Consider the following 11,284-nt stretch of genomic DNA (forward strand, 5'->3'; position numbering starts at 1 on the left):
GCGGCGCCGACTTTCCCGGAGCGCGGGGTTGGGGGAAATGGGGGGAGGACAGGAGAGAGGGAGGATCTGGGGGGCACAGGTGAGCGCCGAGGGCGGCGGGGGCGGGTGCTCCCCGCGTGTCCCCGCTCCCGCTCGGAGCCCCGCCAGGCTAAACGCCCCCCCCCTCCCATCCCCGTGTTTCTCCTCGCCGGGGCTCGGCGCAGGGAAGGCGGCGAGTTGGTAACGGCGTCGGCGGCCGCAGCCCCGGCTCCGCGGAGTGCCCATCGCTGCCGGGGCTGGACGGGGAGGAAGCCTACCTGTAGCCGCAGGTACCTCCTTCCTCCGGCGGCGCGGCGGTGGGGTGTCCCCCCCACCCACCCCAGGCAGCATCTCGCGGGGGCGGCGCGGGCGGCCCCGCATCGTCGGGACCCCCGGCAGGCAGCGCCGCATATGCGGGGTGGAAGCAGCGAGGGGAAGGGGGCGAGCGGGCCGAGGGGAACCGGTGCATCTCCGCTCCCCGGAGCATCCCCCGGTGCATCCCCGGTGCTCCCTCCCGGGCCCTCCCGGCTCACCCTGCCCCGCTTCTCTCGCACTTTGCAGATAATGTTATGGACATTGGCTTAGCGAACGAAAAGGCCGGTCAGGAATTGTCCTCCTACTCGGGCACTTTTCAACCCGCCCCGGGCAACAAGACTGTCACCTACCTGGGGAAATTCGCTTTCGACTCGCCCTCCAACTGGTGCCAGGACAACATCATCAGCCTGATGAGCGCCGGCATCCTGGGGGTGCCGCCGTCCTCGGGCGCGCTCACCAGCACGCAGAGCTCGGCGGGCAGCATGGGGCCGCCGCAGGGCGAGGTGGACCAGATGTACCCCGCGCTGCCGCCCTACTCCTCCTGCAGTGACCTCTACCCAGAGCCCGTCTCCTTCCACGACCCCCAGAGCAACCCTGGCCTCACCTACTCCCCCCAGGATTACCAGGCGGCCAAGCCCGCCTTGGACAGCAACCTCTTCCCCATGATCCCAGACTATAACCTCTACCACCACCCCAACGACATGGGCACCATCACGGAGCACAAACCCTTCCAGAGCTTGGACCCCATCCGTGTCAACCCGCCCCCCATAACCCCGCTGGAGACCATCAAGGCCTTCAAGGACAAGCAGATCCACCCGGGTTTTGGGGGGCTGCCGCAGCCGCCCCTCACCCTCAAGCCCATCCGACCCCGCAAGTATCCCAACCGGCCCAGCAAGACGCCGCTCCACGAGCGGCCCCACGCCTGCCCGGCCGAGGGTTGCGACCGCCGCTTCTCCCGCTCCGACGAGCTCACCCGCCACCTCCGCATCCACACGGGCCACAAGCCCTTCCAGTGCCGCATCTGCATGCGGAGCTTCAGCCGCAGCGACCACCTCACCACCCACATCCGCACCCACACCGGCGAGAAGCCCTTCGCCTGCGAGTTCTGCGGCCGCAAGTTCGCCCGCTCCGACGAGCGCAAGCGGCACGCCAAGATCCACCTCAAGCAGAAGGAGAAGAAGGCCGAGAAGGGCTCGGGTGGGCAGCCCCCCGCCGCGCCCCCCGCCGCCGCCGCCACCACCTCGCCCCCCGTCGCCCTCGCCCCCGCCGTCACCACGTGCGCTTGAGGGACTGTGGGGGGCGGCGCGGTGGCACCCCTTCTCCTCCCCTTGCTCTCGGCACCGCTCCGGGGGGAACCCCACGGTGTTCAGGATACCGGGGTTGTGCTGCGACGGGTCCGCTCTGCCCGCACTCGGATTGACCGGGTCCAGGCTGCCCGCACCTGGATCCTGCCTGCACTTGGATCGACGGGTCTCGCGCTGCCCGCACCCGGATTGCCCGGACTGGCGCTACCCGCGCTGGGATTTGCCCGCACCACCTGGATCCCGGCTGCCTGCTCCCGCACCTTCCACATCCCGGCTGCTTCCACCTGCACTGCCCGGGGCCGGGCCGCCCGCACTGCCTGGATCCCGGCTGCCTGCTCCCGCACCTTCCACATCCCGGCTGCTTCCACCTGCACTGCCCGGGGCCGGGCCGCCCGCACTGCCTGGATCCCGGCTGCCTGCTCCTGCAACTCCCGGATCCCGGCTGCCCACAACCGCAGCGCCTGGGGCCGGGCTGCCCGCACCCTCCTTGCCCGGTTCTCCCGGATCCCCTGCTGTCCGCACCCTGTTCCCGGATCCCTGCTCCCGCACCTGGATTACTAGCACCTCCCGGATCCCGGTTGGATTGCCCCATCCCGGCTCTCCCGGCTCCGATTCTCCCGCACCCCACGGCCCTCACACGGCACCTCCCGGGTCCATCCCGCCCGCACCCGCCCGGCCTGGCTCCGTGCTGCCTGGGCGGCGGATCCCGGGAATAATCCCGGCTGACCTGGATCCCAGGGCTCGGTCCGACCCGCCCGCCCTGCCGGGGCTGGGTGCTCCAGGATCGGGCCCCCCACACACCCACCCCAGTCCCGTCCTGCCCGGCTCTTCTGGGGCTGGGCTCTCCAGGATCCGTGATGGACGGATGGATGGATGGATGGATGGATGGATGGATGGATGGATGGATGGAGCTGATCTGGCTCCTCTCCTCGCCAGGCCTGGAGCCCCTGTTGTCCCCCCCGGCCCCGTGTCCCCCCCGTGTCCCCAAGCACTGGCTCCCCGTGTTGGAGGTAAGAGGGCTCAGCCCCCCAAGCCGGGCTGGTGGGGCGGGGGGCAGCTCTGCGGGTCCCCCCAACTCCGGGGGCGGCGGGGAACTATGTCCCGGCAGCAGCTTTTGGGTTTGTTTTCTTATTTTTGTTTTCTTTTCCTTTTTATTATTTTTTGTTTGTTTGTTTTCAGCAGAAGAGAAATTCTTTACAGAAATACAGGAAAAAAAAAAGCACCCCAGTATTTTGCTGAATACTTTTTATAATGTGAGATATTTTTATTTTATTTTATTTGGTCACTTTAAAACAACCACCCAACTATGGAGGAGAAAAATCAATTAGTCCTCTATTTTATTATTTTATTTTTTTTTCTTTCTCCTTCTGGTATGTGCATGTCATTGCATGACTGCTCTGATTTTTTTCTTCTTTTGTTTTAATAAAACTGTGCTCAGACATTTAAGCTAAACTAAGCAAAAATAATAATGACTTAAAAAGAAAAAAAAATCTTTGTTGCCAAAAGGTCGTGCTATCCAGGTTTGATGTCTGCATGTGAAAAAAAAACCACAAAAAAAACACATTAAAAACGTACAAAAATAAAGAGAAGAGGAAGAATGCAGTCTAATTTATGTGAACTGAAAGGAACAAAAAAAAACAAACAAAAAAAAAAACAAACCACAATCAGGTTTAACCACACAAACCTAAGGGAATGATATTTTTTGAAAGACTTTTGTATAAAGTTGAGTACTTAGAGAAAAAAAAATCATACCAGATGTAATATATTTTGTGGATGTTTTTATTTCTTGGATTTATAGTACCTTATACTAAGGTTAAAAAAAAAATTATGCTTGATATTGTGAAAAGGTGATAATTTTCACACACATTTCATTTGCTCATTTGTCATGTTGTAATGCAAATATGATAGTTAATGCATACAGCATTTTTAAGGGAAAAAATCAGAAATATTGAACTGATGTATTGTTGTACCATTTGCACTGTGAGCAAATGCTAATGCAGTAAATATATTGTGTTTGCTGACAATCAAAATCTGTAGTAAATATCTTTATTTGCTTAAAAATTATCTATATTGGTTTGGAAAGTAAAAGAAAAAAAGGTTTTAATGTGTAAGGGGAGTGTAAAAAGGGTTGAAATGTGCAGGGAAGTGGGTGCTGTGTCTCTTTATGGGCGACTTTGAAACCTGTCTGTACAGAATTATTTTTTTTTTCCTAGTGCTGTATTTCCTTAAATATTATTTTTATATGATTTTTTTTTAAAAAAATAACCCACTTTTTTTTCTCAGTCCCCCCTCCCTCTCCTTCAGTTCTATCCACAGGACGGCACAGCAAGACCCAGCTGGGTGGCCCCGAAGGCGACTGGCTCCATCCTCGCATCCCCCATTTCCTGGGATAGGGAGAACCCAACCGGGATGGGGGGCACCCAACAGGGATGGGGGGTGGGGCACCCACCCTCTCCCCAAAAATCCGCCACCTCCTTGCTTTGCCCTTGACCTCCCGTCTTTCTCTGCTCGTGCCACCACCGCCTTGACCCCGTCACCATTTTGCCGGCGGCTTCCGCGGCTGCCAGGATAACTTTGGGCCACCAAAGAGGATAGCGCCGCTTCAGCCGGTAATGCCCCCGCGCCCTTCACCCGCCAAATCGTCTCGGGGGCAGTGCCCACAGGGGATTTTTTTTTTCCCAGCCTGGATCACTCAGGATAAAAATAACCTGCCGGGTTTCTGCACTGGCACTCGCACGGGCACGAGGAATGAGTGGGAGAAGGAGTTTTAGAGGCGCTTGGATGTTTGGAGCGGTGGCGTGTGGTGGTTGGATCCTTCTCCAGAGATGGGGATGGAGGACTGAGGCTCCCGGCGCTGGGATTGTGCTGGAGGATCCCAGAGCAGGGCTCTGGGGGTCCCTCGGTCTGCGCGGGTCCAGCTCTGCTGGGGTGGAGCGTGACCGGTTGAGTATCCCACAAAAGTCCTCTTTCCTGAGGCCTTGCTGGCACTGCTGGTGGCTGCCATTGGCACCGTGGTCTTTCCTGGTGTTCCCAGGCTGTGAAAGCCTTGGCAATGTCAGATTTCCAGATTTTTGATTTGGATCTGCAGCTGGGCCTGGAGAAGCTGCTCCGGCCATTCCAGGGCAGCTCTGCCCATTCCAGGAGGTTTGTTGGGAAGGCTTTAGTTTGGGGAAAATCCAGGGGCTGACGGTGACTCAGAGCACAGCTGGCTCAGCCAGGGATGGCATCTTGTGCTGCTGAGGACTTGGCTTTGGAGCGCACGGGCGCGGCGCCAGCTGGGCCCCGGTGTCTCTGCGTGGATTCCTGGTGGTTGAGTGCTTGGTGGCCACACGAAGCTGGATTGGGATGAGCTGGGATTGTCCATCCCTCTGTGCTCCGGAGGTCCTGCAGCCATAAGGGGCTGCGGGATGGTTTGGGAGCCCCCACAGTGACCCCGTGTGTGGCTCAGGTGGGCAGGGACCGGAGCCACCACCCACAGGAAGAGCCACCACAGCCCCCAGCATCACCTGAGGGTGCTGTGGTGCTGCTGGAGGTGCCGGAGGTGCCCATTTCATCTGGTGGCTTGTGCTGGAAAACACTGGAGATGAGATGCCCCAGTGAGGAGCCACCCAAGGTTGCACCAAAGCTTTGGGCTCCTTCTACGGGCGAGGAGGAGAAGGAGGAGGAGGGAAGGAGCCCACCAAGCCCTGGGGGACCTGCTTTGCCAGCCAGGCCCGGGCATCGTGCTGGGCAGGACCTCCCTGGTGTAGAGCAGGAAGGTGAGGAGCACCCTTGGGTGGCAAAACACGGGGAGTGCGTGCAGCACCTTGCACGAAAAATGTTGGTTGCTACGGAAACATGGCACTTTCCATGCCCGTTCTGGGCTATCTGTGTTCTGGGGAGGAGGGAAGGGCTTCCAGTCACGTACCAGCTCCACAGAACTTGCTGCTTTTCCCTCCTCAACGGGAGCACCAGGGTCCTGAGGAGGCCACCAACACCTCACTCCTCCCTGCTGAGGGTCTTCGGGGTTTTGCAGGATGTGGTTGGATCCAAGAGCTCTCCACAGGATGGGATTTGCTGCTCAGGAGGAGCACCAAGAGCTGAGACCCCGTCCCTGGGCTCGGGAGCGATGAGGATCCACAGCCAGAAGCTCCTGGTTTTCTGCTGGAGTACAGATGTTGATGGGATCCCTCCCTGATCTTCTCGCCTCTGGCTCAGCTTCTGGCACTGCCTGGCAGGAGACATCATCCACAGATTGCCTGGATGGTTCTGAATGGCCTGACCCTCATCTCCCACCCCGTGGGACTGTGTGGATCCATCCCCACCCCTGGATGAGCGTTCTGGAGGAAGGGGCCGGACTCATCCTCCCGGCACGTGCCCGGGACAGGAGGACAAACAGCAGAGCCTCCAAGGAAGATGCTCCCTGAGTCCTGTGGCCGTCAGGATGGCAGATCCAGGCTCATCCCAGCTGTGTCTTGTCCCACCCGCTGCACCCCGAGGTGACAGTGAGGGGCATCACGGTGGGGCCAGGGCCAGGAGCAGCAGCCGGCAAAACCTTCCTGGTCCCAGCCTTCCTCTTTCTCCTCACCCTGCCCGTACCTGGATGGGGATGTGAGGGACCCTCCTGGCTGCCTCCCCTTGGGGTTTGCTCTGACACCCCCCAGCACCCCAAAATCGATCTCTTTCCCTCAGGCCACCTTGCAACCTCCCCTTTCCACCCATCCCAGCACAAAATGGAACAACTGGTGGGGGTTGCCATCCTCCCGACTGGTGTCCCTCGCCTCAGATCTGCCCCCCCTGCTCCTTTTGGGCTAATCCCTGTCCTCAGCGGTGTCGGTAACACCTTCCCAGTTTAGCATCATCCTCCCTGGCTGTAATTACCGCGCTGTTTACCTCCACCTGCTAATTGATAAAGCCACTCCTGACGCTCGGCCCGAGCCTCCGCCCCGTGCGCTGGCATGTGGCTGGTGGCACCAGCCCGGTGGCACCAAGCCTGTTCCCACCCCCAGGATGTCACCCTGGGCTGATAACAGGGGCTCCAAGGGCACCCAAATCTTGGGAGGGCTCTGCTGCATCCCAGGGTCACAGATGGTGGTGGCTGATAGGTCAGTGCTGAGGACAAGGTGGAGTTTTGGTCACCAAAATGACTTTGCTGTCCCTCTCGCCCCCATCCAGCCTCCTCAAGGTGGATTTGGGGGATTTCTCCCCAAAATTGCGTGTTCCTGCTCTTCCAAAGGTGACACATATGCCTTGGATTTCCCTGACTGGGGCAGTCCTGCTGCTCCCACTGCTCTGGCCCACTGCAGAGTGTCCCTGGGGAACCCCTGCCCATGGCCATCCTGGGATGCACCCGGAAATCCCTTCCTTGTGCCCTCACCCACCGCAGGAACTAACGCTGGGCATCCCCTCTCCATGCCCTCACCCACACCACGGATGACCCAGGCAATTCCTTCTCCTTGCCCATCCAAGGGGTGATCCAGGCAATTCCTTCTCCTTGCCCACCCCGGGGACTCTCCACAGCTCCCAGCGGTTTAACTCCACTCCCTCCCTCCCCATTTCCAGATTTTCACGGAAATCGGACGAATTTCAGGCTCTTTTCCCTGCGCGCCTTGCCCGTGACATCACGCTCCTCCCGCCATATGACGTCACGCCCCCAGCGTGGCGTCACTGCTGCGCGCGTCCCCGGAGGGGGGTGGATGGGTATGCGCGCTCCCGGAAGGGGCGGGGCCAAAAGCGGCGGCACTTCCGGGAGCGGCGCGGGGCGGAGGGGGAACATGAGCTGGTGAGTGCGGGGGGACCCCCGGGGCGCCGGGAGCACCGGGACAGGGTGGAGGAACCCGCAGCGGGAGCGGAGGGAGGGTGGGATCTGGAGCCGCGGGCACCGGCCCGGCCGGTCCCGGCTCCTCAGCTTGGACACTGCGGTTGAGGAGGAACCGGGGATGGGCCCGGAGCGGGCCCCGGTGCTGAGCGGCCTTTGCCCGGTGGGAGCCCCGGTGGAAGGCCTTGGAGCGGGGCTGGTGCTGCCGGGGCTTGTCCCGGTGCTGGCCCTGGGTGCGGCCCCGCTGGGGTTCGCAGTGCTGGCCTGGTTTGTCCCGGTGCTGACTCTGGAGTGGAGCCAGGGCTGGCCAGGTTTGTCCTTGTGCTGTCCCCGGTAGGGTCCCCAGTGCTGGCCAGGGGTGGTCTCAGTGCTGGGTCTGGAACTGGCCTGGAGAGAACCCTGGTGCTGGCATGGCTTGTCCTGGTGGAGACCCTGGGACTGGTCCTGGTGGGGTCCCCAGTGCTGTCCCAGTGCTGGCCGGGTTTGTCCCAGTGCTGGCCGGGTTTGTCCCAGTCCTGGCTGGGTTTGTCCCAGTCCTGGCCGGGTTTGTCCCAGTGCTGGCTGGGTTTGTCCCAGTCCTGGCCGGGTTTGTCCCAGTCCTGGCTGGGTTTATCCCAGTCCTGGCTGGGTTTGTCCCTGCTGTCTGTAGTCACCCATACAGGTGTGCACCCCTCACAGCACCCCGTGACCCCTTCCCACCCTCCCCCTCCTCTCTGCCCCCTGCCCAGGTGCTGCTGCAGGTACATGGAGAGTCCCCATTGGCTCTGAAATGCTGTAAAACCACCTTCAACTCCATAAAAGTAAAGCTTTTTCATTTCAAAAAGAGGAAAGAATTCCCATGTGTTTGAAACAAACTGATGAGGGCTCAGTTTGGACACACTGGTTCCTTTGGTGCTTATTTAATTGAATTGTGTTAGAAATTAATAGTATTAGAAATTAATCTGCGTTGCCGCGTGTGATTTCTCATCCTGGGTAGACCTGAAGATCCAGTGCTGTTGTGAGAGGCAAAGGATGGGATGGATCAAGACATAAAAAGGCTTTTCCTTGCCTGAAAGGTTGAGTTCCATAGTGACAATGGAAAATTTTTTGGGTTGGGAGCTGTGGAAGTTGTGGTTTGGAAATGTACTGCAAGAACGTAATCAGACACACCCAGGTACTGATTAAAATTGGGAATTTGGGCTAAAAATACACATTTGTCCACTGGAATCACTTTGGTTTTGCTTTGCTCATCTCAGAACAGCAACAGTTATGGACAGTACGGGCTAACGAGGACTTGGAGCCTTTTTTTTCCCAGGGAATCTGAGGGAAGGGACTCTGGAAGGGACTCTCTGGTCCAGGAAGAGCTTCAGACTCAAAATGTAAGGAATAAATAATCCCTTCATGTGTTGGATGAGGAATAATTTGGGTGCAGGGTATCCACACTTCCACTTGCACTTCCCAGTGTCCATCCAGGCTCGGGGACTGTCACTTGTCACCACAATACACGTGACGTTTTCTGGCAGACCTTTTTCTGGGAGATCGGGTGTTTTCACCTCTTTCTGGGGAGGAATCTGAGGTCCTTGCCCGGCGAGTGGGGGGAACTGGGGACTCCAGGGAATTCTGAGTCTCCTCTTTCTTCTCTGGCCGCGTCATCCTCCGGGGTGCGGCGGCCGCGCTGACGCACAAGGGGCTCGGAGCTCGTGGGGTTCCAGCGCCGTGGCAGCTGCACAATCGCCCTCAGTCCAGCTCTGGACCATGCACCCTCCCGGCCGGTCCTTCCCGGAGCTGCCCTCCCGGGATGAATCGGGCCATTCACGAGGGCCGGGGGTCAGGGCCCGGTGTGACGTCCACAGTGGTGCTGACACACGTCGGGGTCATGTCCCGCTGCTGAAATGTCACAGCGAGGCACGTCCGGCCCCGCTGCTGCTGCTCTGCCATCGCTCCAGAGCAGCAGAGATTTGTTCAAGTCCTGGCTGCTTTGGGAAGTGTGAAAAACGAGGTTCACGTATTTTTAATAGAATTTAAAAGTTTAATAGACAATTAGGAGATAAAAATAAAGTATACAGACACAACCGGGTGTCTCTGCATTCAGCTAAGAGAGCACACCTTACTAACAAAGGATTGTCCCTTAAAAACAGAACCCTATTACATATCCATAAATTCTCATACATATTCAGACATTCTTAGGTTTTTTGATGTTCCTCTGTTTAGTTTTTCCTTGCCCCCTTCCCAATAAATCAATCTTCTTAGCGCCACTAGGTTTTATGTCTTTCTATAACGGGTGCCATAAATTTTTCCTTTGGAGGGCTTGGAGGACTGCTTGTCTTCATCTGAACAAAATAATCTTAGGATGCAGGGGGGTCTCCGACTATCTTTTTTAGTCTCTGGGTTATATAAACAAAAAGTAGTTTATACTTTAATATCATGTTATAGCCTAACATATATATGTATTATACCGCTATTTCTAAGTTTCATCAATAACAGAAATAAAGGAAACTATATTAATACAACAAAATTTTCTAACCTTATACATATAACATTCATTATAATATTTGCAAAAAGCTAATAATATGATATGTATTTATAACAGGAAGCAGGGATTTCTCTCTGCTTCCATGTGCATCTCTCTGGCATTGGGCACTGCTAGTCCTGGATTGTTCCCTCTTTTTCCAGCGCTTGGCTGAGGAAGAGGATGGAGCTTTGTCCTCAGCTTTGTCTTGCAGAGCTGGGAAGTGGCACAAACTGCCACCATTTGGGCTCCTGGGCACTCGCATCCTTAATTTTTTTTTTAAGGGAAATCCCCAGAGATTTAAGGGCTTTTGGCAGGTTGATGATTTGTTGAGTTGTGTGGGGTTAATCCTGGGCCATCCCTGCTCCTTGTGAGCTCTTTGTGCTGCATGAGGGCTGGGAATGCTCCCAGGGACACAGGGATCACTCCCAGGAACACAATGATGACCCTTGTACAGACACAGGAAAACTGTTCCAGTGGACTCCTGCTGGGGACAGAGCCTGGATTAAATCCCCAAATTCCCGATTCCCACAGCCAGGCACTGAGGCTCTGCCTTTCTAGGCTGAGCTTTATTTGAAGCAGGAATAGGCTCATTTTGGGACGCAGCCTTGCATGGACAACTGGGATGTTTTCAGAATCTCAGCCAAGTTCCCTGGCTTCCTTTAGGCTTTGGATTGGATCATCCTCCTCTTCCTCATGTGCAATCCAGTGATTCCCTTGACCATCATTTCTTCTAAAAATAAAGGGAGTGGAGTGCTGGATTTCACTGTGTCATCCCCTTAGCACCCCAAGTGCCTAATTTTTGACTTTATAAAGTGTTTTTTAAAGTTCCTGAAACCGCATCAAACCAAACCTCATAACCAGATTCCCAAAAATCCCCCCACCAGAAGAATTCCCACAGGGAAAAGGGGATTTTCAGCAGCATGCCAGCTCCATCTCGGAGCGCTGCCTCCCAGCACCGCTGCAACAGCTGGTATTTACTGGGAGGAGAAAATAAGGGAAGCATATGTTTACAGGGAGTGCGAAGCTCGTGGTGCTCAGGACAGGGCTGGGGGACCACATTGCCTTTTGGCACGGAGCTCTCCAAGTGGACTCTGGCATCCGTGGGAAGGCAGAGTGGGAACGGGTGGTTGTACAGTGTTCGACTCCATCAGAGTGGCTGGGAGTGATTTCTGGAATATTTGAGGATGGAGGTGAGGAGGAGCCACCTGTCTCTCCCAGAGGATTGGAGGCTGGGTGGGTTTGCACAGCCTCAGAGTGGGGTTGGTTATTCCCAGTATTTTCCATGTTATGGATTAGCACAGGTTGTTGGTTATTCCTAGTGTGGGTTATTCCTGGTGTTGGTTATTCCCAGTGTTTTCC

The 11,284-nt window shown here is 56.7% G+C and overlaps 2 protein-coding genes across 6 annotated transcripts in view; both read left to right on the forward strand.

The window, feature by feature from the left end:
- The first annotated feature begins 36 nt into the window (after positions 1 to 36).
- Positions 37 to 3,291, forward strand: EGR3 (early growth response 3). Its single transcript, XM_015648834.1, has 2 exons — positions 37 to 308; positions 580 to 3,291. Exon 2 carries the CDS (start codon positions 588 to 590, stop codon positions 1,617 to 1,619), a length of 1,032 nt encoding a protein of 343 aa, XP_015504320.1. The 5' UTR covers positions 37 to 308; positions 580 to 587; the 3' UTR covers positions 1,620 to 3,291.
- Positions 3,292 to 5,477: 2,186 nt separating this feature from the next.
- The window catches only part of BIN3 (bridging integrator 3), a 42,233-nt gene continuing 36,426 nt past the window's right edge, over positions 5,478 to 11,284 (forward strand). The window contains exon 1 of one of the 5 annotated variants that reach the window (XM_033519408.1): positions 5,478 to 7,398. In XM_033519408.1, coding sequence (XP_033375299.1) covers positions 7,256 to 7,398 — 143 coding nt within the window. In that variant the 5' untranslated portion in view covers positions 5,478 to 7,255. Of the gene's footprint in view, positions 7,399 to 7,493; positions 8,793 to 11,284 lie in introns of those variants that run through there. The other 4 variants (XM_015648836.2, XM_015648835.2, XM_033519412.1 and 1 more) reach the window with 4 other exon arrangements.

The sequence above is a fragment of the Parus major genome, chromosome 22, assembly GCF_001522545.3.
Source record: "Parus major isolate Abel chromosome 22, Parus_major1.1, whole genome shotgun sequence".
Taxonomy (NCBI): Eukaryota; Metazoa; Chordata; class Aves; order Passeriformes; family Paridae; genus Parus; species Parus major.

What these genes read in the sequence shown, in the direction of transcription:
- EGR3 (XM_015648834.1), top strand. Translation starts at nt 588, where the DNA reads ATGGACATTGGCTTAGCGAACGAAAAGGCCGGTCAGGAATTGTCCTCC.